At 51.4% G+C, this 12,214-nt stretch overlaps 1 protein-coding gene across 1 annotated transcript in view; it reads left to right on the top strand.

Annotated features, from left to right (window-relative positions):
- The first annotated feature begins 11,362 nt into the window (after positions 1-11,362).
- Positions 11,363-12,214, top strand: part of LOC107118248 (dual specificity protein phosphatase 10-like) — a 24,196-nt gene continuing 23,344 nt past the window's right edge. The window contains exon 1 of the mRNA XM_015420549.1: positions 11,363-11,367. Coding sequence (XP_015276035.1) covers positions 11,363-11,367 — 5 coding nt within the window. The remainder of the gene's footprint in view (positions 11,368-12,214) is intronic.

A 12,214-nucleotide genomic window follows, 5' to 3' on the forward strand; every position in this document is an offset into this window, starting at 1 on the left:
TGCAGTCCCCCGCGATCCCCCCCGAAATGACCTCTGGAAGGTGTACTGTATGGCATTATACCCTACTGAGGCCCCTCCCCTTCCAAACCCCGCCCTCCCCAGGTTCCACCCCCCCCAAATCTCCAGGTATTTCCCAACCCAGAGCTGGCATCTCTAGCAGCCACAGTGACTCAAGTGGACTGCACACCACCCAGTTGATTTTAAGCACGGGCATGGCCACAGAAATTGACATTAAGACTGCCGTCCCATGCTTACTTGGGAATATGTTCTTCTACTCAAGGGAGCAGGGGTCGTTTCGTAGAAAAAGAGCTAGGGGAACTCATTAGCATAACTCATTAGCATATGCCACACCCCTGACATCAGGAGCCCGGCGGTGGACCTGCAAGGCCGGCGAGAGTGCGAGGAAGCCCCACCAAGTCCCTCCCTGGCCCCAGGCAGGCAGGGGTGGGGAGAGGCGGGGAGGAAGCAACTTACCCTCCCTCTTCTCCTGCCTCCTCCTGGCTGAATGAGGGCTGGAAGCGGGGCGGCCGGAAGCAGGGGGCGGGGCTTCGTCGTGTGCCCCGCCCCCCGTACCTCACCCGGGGGAACTGCAATCCCCTGCGATCCCCCCCGAATCGACCTCTGCAAGGGAGACTTACTTTAGAGTCGAGCCAAAGGTTGGGGCTCAACAAGGATCCGAGCCAGTTCTCCAGTCAGTTCCCCCAAGGAACTGCTTGGAGGTGGCACAAGGGGAGGCCACCCAGACAGTGCATTGGGCTGGTCCGCTTCCCTCTTGGCATCACCCCTTGGAGCTGTGCTGCCCTCGGATACCTCCGAACTGAGCCCGCTCTGCTCAGACTTGGCCAATGGTGCTGTGGGAGGTGGCGATGAGTGCACATTCCTTGTTCCATGAACTGGCCCTCAGATGGGTAGGTAGGAAACGAAAGGCCCATCAGATAAGGCTGGCTGGTCTCCAGAGTCTAGTGTAGTGGTTAAGAACAAGGATTCTAATCTGGGGGAACTGGGTGTGATTCCCCATGCCTCCCCATGCAGCTGCTGGTGTGACCCTGGGTCAGTCACAAGTTCTCTCAGAGCTGGTCTCTCAAGAGCAGTCCTTGAAAGAGCTCTCTCAGCCCCGCCTACCTCACAGGGTGTCTGTTGGGGGAGAGGAAGGGAAAGGAGACTGTAAGCCGCTCTGAGACTCCGAGTGAAGGGCGGGGTATAAATCCAATGTCTTTTTCTTCCTCTTCCTCCTCCACAGGCAGACAGCTGGGTGACCTTGGATCAGTCACAGTTCTCTCAGAGGATCCTTGGGTCAGTCTCAAGTTCTCTCAGAGCTGTTCTCTCAGGAGCAGTCCTCGAAAGAGCTCTCTCAGCCCCGCCTACCTCACAGGGTGTCTGTTGGGGGAGAGGAAGGGAAAGGAGACTGTAAGCCGCTCTGAGACTCCGAGTGAAGGGCGGGGTATAAATCCAATGTCTTTTTCTTCCTCTTCCTCCTCCACATGCAGACAGCTGGGTGACCTTAGATCAGTCACAGTTCTCTGCTAGGATCCTTGGGTCAGTCTCAAGTTCTCTCAGAGCTGTTCTCTCAGGAGCAGTCCCCGAAAGAGCTCTCTCACCCCCACCTACCTCACAGGGTGTCTGTTGTGGGGAGAGGAAGGGAAAGGAGACTGTAAGCCGCTCTGAGACTCCGATTGAAGGGCGGGGTATAGATCCAATCTCCTCTTCTTCTAGAATTCAGACACTGCAAAGCAGACCGTGGCAGAGTCCAGCTACACACAGTAGCTCAGGGGTGGACAAGCCAAGGTAGGGTTGCACTTGCCAGCAATGCTCCCTCTAAGCTGTGGAGTCTTATGAGCAAAAATTCTGCTTTGTGAGCTGCCGGCATTAAAGTTGTGAGCAAGCAATTTGGCTACTGCATACATCAGTTTGCTCTGGGGCCATCCTTCCTGAGCTAAGGCAAACATGTGTGAGCCGGAGGCTCAAAAACTGTGAGCTAGCTCACACTAACTCAGCTTAGAGGGAACATTGCTTGCCAGTGTCCAGGTGGTGGCTGGAGATCTCCCAGAATTACGACGAATTACTCTTGGTAACTACAATCAGTTCCCCTGGAGAAAATGGCCATGCTGGAAAGGGGACTGGGTGGCATCGCCCCCTGCTGAGCACCCTTTACCGGGAGGGCTCAAAACTTCCAGCCTGCAAATCTGTTTCCGGTATCTGTTCCCTTTAGGTCATTTCAGAAACGAAAACCAGGAGGTTTTGATTGGCTGTCGGAGACTGGCTAGTGGACGTGCCAGGGCCCCTGTTAAGACAGGAATGTTGCTTGGGCCCTTCCCACCAAAGGGTTAACCTGTAGGCACCAGCCAGAAGCTGTCCAGGGCAAGCACCCAGACGCCAGTCCACAGGGCCGGGTGACGTTGGCATGACACACACCTGGGATGACACAAACAGTCCCAATGACCAACAGGCACACTCATCCTATTGTGGGAGGCCCACGAGGCGCCTGCCTGTTGAGTCACCCAGCAAATGATGTTTTTGTATCGCAATACAAGGCAAGAGGCTGCCAGATCCAGGATGCAGGGAATTAGGCAACGTGTGCTTTTCTCTCCTCCCCAGCTTGGTTTCTTTCGATCGATCCACCTGCAGAACTGCATATGAATGCATACACACACACACACACACACACACACACCCTCTCCTTTGTTCTTTGCTATGCACAGGTAAAAAAGGTAAAGGTAAAGGTTCCCTTGCTCAAAAGCCAGTCGAATCCGACTCTAGGGTTGCGGTGCTCATCTCCATTTCAAAGCCGAAGAGCCAGCGCTGTCCGAAGACGTTTCCGTGGTCATGTGGCCGGCATGACTAAACACCAAGGCACACGGAATGCTGTTACCTTCCCACCAAAGTGGTACCTATTGATCTACTTGCAATTTCTTGCTTTCAAACTGCTAGGTTGGCAGGAGCTGGAACTAGAGACGGGAGCTCACTCCGTCTTGCAGCACCCGGGTCTTGAACTGCTGAACTACTGACCTTCCACAGCTTGCAGTTCAGCGCTGTATGTTTTTATATAGGCGTCTGATTATACATTAAATGCAGGGCACCACGTTGTGGACCCCTGCATTTAAGATATAATCAAACGCCTGGGTGGGGCCAGGAAGGGCTTTTGCCTATCAAGGCTTCCGAATGGCTGCTGGAGATTTGATTAGCTGCACAGCTTTTTAAAAAATGTTGCTTTCACAGCAACTGCCACCACGGCTCAAAAATCTTCACTGTGCGACCGAAGTAAAGCGATGGCAATTGTTTTGTGGCTGGCCCCGCCTCCTGCAACAGCCATTTTGTGGCGGTGCCCACCATGCTCGGTCAGAATTCCAAAGGTGCCCACAGGCTCAGCAAAGGTTGGGGACCCCCGCATTTAAGCTTTGCCTGGACTATACCACTTTAGGATGGAGGTAGGAGCCAGTGCATCACAGTGCTATCCTGTAATACAAATGTTCTATGCATGCAGAAAAACAGCATTCCTTGGGAGGAAAATGGGCTGAACCATTCTGGAAGACATGTTCGCTCGTACAAGAAGCGAGCTTTGAAGTGTGAAGGTAGGTCAGCCTCCCCCATCAAATCAGAAGTGGTAGAGTCCAGGAAAAGATTCCCCATAAATCTTGCTGCAATATAAACACAGAAGAGTCATTCTCTATTCTAGAAGAGAGGTGGATGCCTACAAGCTACAATCTGTGGATGTAGGGACAGGCCATGGTTCAATGGCAGAGTATCTGCTTGGTATACAGAAGGTCCCAGGTTCAGTCCCTGGCATCTCCAGTTAAAAGGATCAGGCAGTTGGTGATGTGAAACACATCAGCCTGAGACCCTGGAAAGCTGCTGCCAGTCTGAGTAGACAATACTGACATTTGAGTTGTGACCAGGGGTCATTTCCTGCAGGAGCGCACAGGAGCAGAGCTCCGGCAGTAAAGAGCCCGGGGGGCGGGCACATGCAACAAGCCCCACCCCCTGCTCCCAGCAGCCCTCAGTCAGAGCAAGAAGCAGCCAGGTAAGTTGCAGAGCCCCCCACCCGGTCCAAAACAGTCCAGTGACAGGTACAAGCTCTCCCTCCTCTGCGAGGACAGATCTGCACGTTTCCCCCCCCAATAGCTAGGAATCCAAAACAGTCCGGTGGAGCCTGAGCGGTGGGTGTTGCCTTCTGACACACTTCCAGTGATGTCAGGGGGTGTGGCATATGCAAATAAGTTATGCTAATGAGTTATGCTAATGAGCTCCTGCACCTCTTTTTCTACGAAATGACCCCTTCCAGTGATGTCAGGGGGTGTGGCATATGCAAATAAGTAATACTAATGAGTTATGCTAATGAGCTCCTGCACCCCTTTTTCTACGAAATGACTCAATGGTATAGCATATACTTGGCACGCAGAAGGTCCCAGGTTCAATCCTTGGCATCCCCAGTTAAAAGGACCAGGGAGTAGGTGATATGAAAGACCTCAGCCTAAGGCAGGGGTGGCCAAACTTGCTTAACGTAAGAGCCACATAGAATAAGCGTCAGATGTTTGAGAGCTGCATGACATGAACAAATATGACACGTTTTTATTGAACCAGCAGCTCTGCAAGGATTGAGCGATCAATAAATTGAAAGATTATTTTTTTATTATTATTATTATTAAAATATGCAAATTTGCTTTTTATTAACATTAAATGTGACGGCCAAAAATAAATACAAAAGAGGTAAAAATAGATATTGATAAGGATATTTATTCGTCCAATGATCGGCCCTCATTCAGCCAAGAGGAGGCAGGAGAAGAGGGAGGGTAAGTTGCTTCCTCCCTGCCTCTCCCCACCCCTGCCTGCCTGGGGCCAGGGAGGGCCTTCGCGGGGCTTCCTCGCACTCCCGCTGGCCTTGCAGGTCCACCGCCGGGCCCCTCATGGGGCTCAGCAGTGGAGCTGCAAGGGCGGCAGTGGCGGCCGGGACCGTTGGGGGCGAGGTGTGTGGCCTTATGACACACTTCCGGTGATGTCAGGGGGTGTGGCCTTATGGCACACTTCCGGTGATGTCAGGGGGTGTGGCATATGCTAATGAGTTATGCTAATGAGTTCCCCTAGCTCTTTTTCTACGAAACAACCCCTGGGTGGGGTGGGGGGCTTTGAGAATGCATTTACAGTTAAAGTTGCTTTCTTTCCCTGCTCCCCCCTGACTCAGTCCTACCCAGGAAGGGGAACTGGCTGGGGAAGGGAAGACCAGTCGGGCAGGGGAGGAATGCTTCCCCAGCTGCCCTGCCGGGAGCCACACAATATGTGTGAAAGAGCCGCATGTGGTTCCTGAGCCACAGTTTGGCCACCCCTGGCCTAAGGCCTGGAGAGCAGCTGCCAGTCAGAGCAAACGCTGGCCTTGACGGACCGATGGTGCTGCATCAGTATTTAAAAAATAAACATTAAAAATCTGTTGCCCGATTAATTAAGAAGCAGTTTTGGGGGAAAATTGACTGAAAGGTTTTAATCGATTTACCTGACCTATACGATGGGCTAAATGTTGCAGCCCTGTTTTTTAAAAACCCCAAATTTAAGATGAATAATTCAGGTTTGTGGGATTCAGGGGAGTCACTTAAGAGTTGAATAGACCGAAATGGGATTCTCTTAAGATCCAAACAGGCACGGCTCCAAATGGCCCAGATTTGGTCACAAGCCAATTGGATAGCAATAATTAAACAAAAAGGAATTCCACTTTCTTAAAAATGTATTAAACACTGTATAAAATGGTTTTCTTGTGGCGCTGGTATGAGATCTGAAAGAGAGGAGTGTCAGAGTGAGAGTACTGGGGAGGGGGAGCCAGAGGGGGTATTGGTACCGAGATGAAGAGGAGCCCTATGCAATGTTCCCTCTAAGCTGAGTTAGTGTGAGCTAGCTCACAGTTTTTTAGCCTCCGGCTCCCACATTTTTGTCTTAGCTCAGGAAGGACGGCTCCAGAGCCAACTAATTTACGCGGTAGCCAAATGGCTCGCTCACAACTTTAATGCCAGTAGTTCACAAAGTAGAATTTTTGCTCACAGGACTCCCCAGCTTAGAGGGAGGGAGGTTTAGAGGCTTTGTTGAAAATGTCATGATACCTACTGGCGATGGTGGAGGAAGGTGAACAGGACTTTTGAAAGTGGTGGATTCTGCAAGAAAAGAAGGGGCAGGCTGTGGTGAGGACACACAATATAATGTTTAGAGGGGAAGGTTGTAAGATTATTTTTTGGATATAGGCCCTCAAATTTTTTGTCAAGGTGGTGTGTTTTCTGTAGATGGATCTGTGAGAGCCAGTGTGGTGGAGTGGTTAAGAGCATCAGACTAGCATCTGGAAGACCCAGGTTCGAATTCCCCCTCGTGCCATGGAAACCTGCTGAGTGACCTCGGGCCAGTCAACACTTTTTCAGCCTAACCTACTTAACAGGGCTGTTGTGAGGATAAAACGGAAGAGAGGAAGAAGAAGAAGAAGAGATTGGATTTATACCCCGCCCTTCACTTGGAGTCTCAGAGGGCTTACAAACTCCTTTCCCTTCCCCTCCCCACAACAGACACCCTGTGAGGTAGGTGGGGCCGAGAGAGTTCTGACAGAAACTGCTATTTTCAAGGACAGCTCTTGTCAGAACTATGGCTTGCCCAAGGTCATTCAGCAGCTGCGAGTGGAGGAGTGGGGAATCAAACCCGGTTCTCCCAGATTAGAGTCCGTGCACTTAACCACGACACCAAACTGGAGAATGAGGTAAGAGACTGTGGGTCCCCATTGGGGAGAAAGGCTGGGTATAATGAACAAAATAAATAAATATAAACACACACTATTTAACACATACTTACGGGACCGCCTCTCCTGGTATACCCCCCCGAAGAGCATTACGCTCAGGTGAGAAGAACCTCCTGCAGATCCCTGGCCCGAAAGATATCCAGCTGTCCTGAACCAGAGCCAGGGATTTTTTGGCCCTGGCGCCAACCTGGTAGAACTCTCTGCCGAGTGACATCCGTGCCCTGCGGGACTTAGCGCAGTTCTGCAGGGCCCGGCAAGACACAGTTGTTCCACCAGGCCTATGGTTGAGGAGAGGAAGGGTTTCCCTTCAAGCCCGGCTCCCTCATTCTTTCCCCTCCCCCACGGGGCAAGGATACAATTGATTTATCTAAGCGCCACCTGAAGTTGAAATTGCTATGGAATCATTACTGTTTTAAATGGTTTTTCGCTTACTTGTAAATATATCTGTTTGAAATGTTGTCCACTGCCCCGAGCCCTGCGTGCTGGGGAGAGAGGCCTACGAGTCGAATAAATCAATCAATCAAACAAACAAATAAATAACTTCATTTATAACCTGCCTTTCTCCCCAAACGGGGACCCAAAGCAGCTTACCACGTTGTTCTCCCCTTCTCCATTTTATCATCACAACAGCCCTGTGAGGTAGGTTAGGCTGAGCGTGTCTGACTGGCCCAAGGTCACCCAGCAAGCTTCCAGGGCACAAGGGGGGATTCGAACCCAGGTTTGCCAGTTCCTAGCCCAACACTCTTAACATATCTTTTACCCAGTTTGTTGGAGGTGAAGGACTTTGCGCTGTCTCTTAGCCTCAGACTTCAGAGGGGTGACTGTATAGAGAGTCAGAAAGATAGATAGGCCAGAACCCTGATCATCCTTCTGCTCTATTGCTCTGATACTATCCCTCTGATGTGTAGACGGCTACTCTCAGGGAATCTGCCTTCCTTCCATCTGGACACCTTCTCTCCACACTGTGCTGTTCTTCTCCATCTTGGCACCATGATGCCTGCATCTTTATCCATCCTAGCTAGTTAGACTAGATTACAGTCCTATTCCTATCCTTTCTATAATGGAGTCCCTTACACTAAATGACTCATTTTAGTCTTTGCAAAGAAAAAGAGGCTCCATCTGTAACTTTGTTTCTTGTCAGACTCAGCACACACAAACCAGATGGGCTCTGCTGCATTATGTGCCTTGAGCACTCTGCTAACCCAAATAATCCTTCACAGTTTAGGTGAGACATCCCTGTTCTTTTTTCCCCTCCTGGCCTCAGTCTTGCACTTTTACCAAAAATGGGTGCCATTTAGAGTGTGGGAGTACGGTTGCCAGCTCTGGGTTAGGAAATACTTGGGAGATTTAGGGGGTGGAGCCTGGAGAGGGAGAAGTTTGGGGAGGGGAGGGCCCTCAGCAGGGTATGATGCTGTAGAGTCCACCCTCCAAAGAAGCCATTTTCTCCAGGGCAACTGATCTTTGTCATCTGGAGATCAATTGTAATAATGAGGGACTCCCCAGGTGCCACCTGGAGTTTGGCAACCCGACACAAGGGCCGTGGCTCCTTTCTCTGTGTTTCAGACCAAACATGACTATATTACAGAAGGACCTCTCTGCAAGGGTAAGAGCACTGCTGGTTCAGGCCCAAAGACCAGCATCCTGTTTCCAATGGACAAAAGAGATGCTTCAGGCAAGGCAGGATGGCCTCATTCATTGTCTATCCCCCAACAGTGGATAGAGATGTACTGCCTTCGAATATGGAGGTTCCATTTAGCTATCACGGCTTATATGTGTTCACAATTTATTTCCTTCTTCAGTTTGTCTAATCTCACTTTAAAGGAGGGATAAGGGATATATTGGCCCCGGTTACACAGGCCGGATATCGTGGGGGGGAGGCGTGGCTAATTGCCCCGGCGCAGTTTGATCCGCAATTATGCAATCAGACGCGCCGGCGGCACACCACGGTGCCGGTGGGTAAACAAGGGTGGCAATCACATTAGGATCCTGCAGCACGGCAAAGAAGCGGTGCGATCACACCAGCAATGGCTAGGCGCCGCTGCCATGACAAACGGGGTCATTTTTTAAAAAAGCCGAAACGGCACTTTCGCTTTCCTCTTTGTGCGCATGCGCCATTGGGTGCTTGTGCACATCTTGTGGAGACTTGGGGGGGGGGGGACTGTTTGCGAAGGGACATGGGCGGGCGCCGGATGCCACCACCAGAAACGCGATCAGACGCCACTCCTTGCCCCGCAGTTTCCAGAAACTAGTACCTTGGAGGTACTAGTTTTTTACCCCGCATCTTCGGCGGGAAGCCTCGGGTTCGCCACGGGAGCTCTACGCTTCCCAGATGTGGCGCTGTGATCGCACCCGGAAAATCCGCCTATCTTCCGTCTCTGTAGCGTAGCTAATGCTCTGTGTGACCGCAGCCACCATTAGGTATAACAAATTAAGCACAACACATACCACTATCATGGGTTCGTTGGTTTGTTTTGCAATTTAACCTGGCATCCTGGCACTGGAAAAAAATCTTGCTTCTCCTGTCGCTGAGCTCCCTTTGCTTCCCTCCCCAGCAGAAAGGGCTTGCATTGAAATGTTGCTGATCAGAGCTTTTCCACGCATGTAAATAAAGGAACAGAAAAAAGCACCAACTAATCATTTTAAAAGGACTACGGTGTAACTTGTCACACAACTCTGTAACAATGTCAGTAACGATCCTGACATTCATTATTATTGATTCACAATTGTGACGATGAAACATTTTGTGTATCGGTCTGATGCGAAAAGGCACAAAAACACCAGGGGGGGGGAGAAGGGGGAGGAGGCCTCCTCCCCCTTCACAAGCCGCTGGCTATCCCCTTGGGGTTGACAACCTCCAGGTGGTGGCTGGGGATCTCCCGGAATTACAACTGAACTCCAGACTACATAAAGCATTCATTAATTTATTTATTTAAAACAAGCTTTCCACTTCTCCCGGAGAAAATGGAAGGGGGACTGCACGGCATTCTACCCTAGCAAGGTCCCGTCTCTCCCTAAACCTCGCCTTTCGCAGGCTCCAGTTTGAAAACTTCAGGGATTTCCGAACCTGGAGTTGGCAACCCTATCAGGCCCCCGCTGCCGGCCCCCCCCCCCCTTCTGCTGCTACCCGGCCTCTTTACCAATGAATGGAGGCGCCTGCCGGGGTCACGTGACGCCCCGCCGCGTAATGTTCACCCAGCGAGCCGGGCCGCCTTCCTATTGGCTGCCGATGATGTCACCCTACAACCCTTCCCCCCCTTCTGTTTCCTTCTCCTTCTCCCGTCAAAAAGCTGCTCCGGCACCGAAGCCAAGGAGAAAAAGATCAACAAGGAGAAAGAGCAGACCAGGAACGGGGGAGGGGGGAGAGTGTCCTTCAACCGGGGGCTCGGAGGGGGTGTCAGCGGCGAAGATCCCCAAACCCAGACCCCTGCCCCATTTCAGCATCCCCCCAGCCCCTTCCTTCCAGCCCCGAAGCCTCATGGATTTCACCCTTAGGATCTGATGCAGGTGAGTTCGCGGCGGGGCATGGGATTGGGCGGGGGGGAGCGATGTGCGTGCAATGCCAGGTGCAGGTGGGAAAGGTGATGTGACAGTTGCAAACACCTGGGGATTTTTCGGGGGGGGGGAACTGTGCCACCAGTGTCTAGATCTATGCATTTGCAGTGATGGCATTGCTTGTTGTTGTTGTTGTTGTTTTTGTGGGGGGAGAAGGGTTACATATATGCAAAGAGACCCAACGTCAAAGGGGGGGGGGAAGAAGTGGGGTGGGTAGGAGAGCCAGGATCCCGCTCTCTCCTAAGGTGGCGACGAGTGGGTGTTTGTTTGTGGTGGCTGTCGCCTCGGTTTGTTGTGACAGATTATTCTTTGGGGGCGCGTAGGAGGTGGAAAGGGGGAGGGAGCCGGTGCTGGGCTGCAGGGGGGTGGTGTAGGTGACACGGGGGGGGGGGAGAGAACACACAGAGAAGAAAAATCCCGTTTCCCTGGTAGGCATCGACACAGGCGGTTCGAAGAGGGAACGGGAGGTGGTTCGGTTCTCCCCTTACAGGTAGCTTTGTGCCTCCTGAACGCAGCGATGACATCGAGGGCTTATTTTAGGTCAGTGATGCCACGGCAGTTCTGGGGACGCCGGAGAGTTGGCTTTATATAGAGCCGGGTGCAAGCCGCAGCTGTAAGTGAGGCGTGCGTTTACACGTGCGCCAGGAGCTCTACCTGCAGGGATTTGCATGCACCCGCCACTGTGGATAACTCATGTCTGGAGAAGCCAGCCAGTGAAACAACTGACAGGCAGGTCCTTAGTTCCCCAGGGTGTCTTCAGGATGTGTGAACTTTATAAACCCAGGATGTGTGCAAAAAGCATACACGTGTACACCTGCTCTGCCATAGTTGTGCCCAGGCATGCACAAGCACACCTGCACCCCCCCATATGTCAGCAGCCTTTGAGCCCCCTTCTCACACCCAAGGGACGTGCCATTTTGTCCATCTTCTTACTCATAAAATGTGTACCTTGCCTTTAAAATAAAAATGCGGTGGGGGTTATCGTGAGCTGCGTTGGTGGTCCCGGGTGAGCCACAAACTCTCAGAGATTTGGGGAGTGCCTTCCTTACAGGGATGTGGTGAGGATGCCTAAGTATGTGAAGCGCTTTGAGCATGCGGAATCTCCGATATATAAATGCAAATGTTGCTATGATCAAAACAGATGACCTGCAATTAGAAAATTTTACAAGCGTATTCATGCCTGCTCATTTATTTACCTCCGTTCCTGGAACGTGCATCATGTACTCCTTCTGAACTGTCAAGAGTGGACAGATGTTGGGAACTGGGCTTAAGGGACACTTTGTAGACAATGGCAGCTTGCACATGCACGGTTTGTTGCAGATCCTCTGTTTTCTTACCTTGAAGATTCCCCACTGACACACACACACCCCAGTCAGATAGGGCTAGATTTCAGGGCTAGATCCACTCTTACTTTTAGCAAGGAGCGCACGGAATTTTATCCATCACTTGAGGAATGCAAGCCCTTTGCATGTGAGAATGTGCGCTTGTGGATCAAGCAAGATGGGTAAAAAGCCTCCGTATCCCCTTAGGCCCCAAATAGATGCTACATCTGGCACGAGTCAGATCAGGGTTCTCCCAACCCGATTCCACTCTTTGCACAGCCATAGATAACATTGGGTGCCCAATTCATCTCAAGATCACAGCAAAGGGAGAGGAGGACCTTCAGCCACAAGGTCAATGCAAGGGGAAGGGAGAGTGTGTGAAAATGGAAATAGCATAATTGCTGGTCGAATGGGTGTGTCCTAAAGATGCCTTATATAGATTTTATTATTTAGCCCAATATTGCGAACTCTGACCAGCTGTGACTGTTCGGAGTCTCAGACAGGGGTCTTCACCAGGTCTGCCATCGGAGATCCTGTGAACTGGAGATGTCAGGGTTTGACCCTGGAATCTTCTGCAACCCAA

The sequence above is a fragment of the Gekko japonicus genome, unplaced genomic scaffold (assembly GCF_001447785.1).
Source record: "Gekko japonicus isolate JY-2015 unplaced genomic scaffold, Gekko_japonicus_V1.1 scaffold713, whole genome shotgun sequence".
Classification (NCBI taxonomy): Eukaryota; Metazoa; Chordata; class Lepidosauria; order Squamata; family Gekkonidae; genus Gekko; species Gekko japonicus.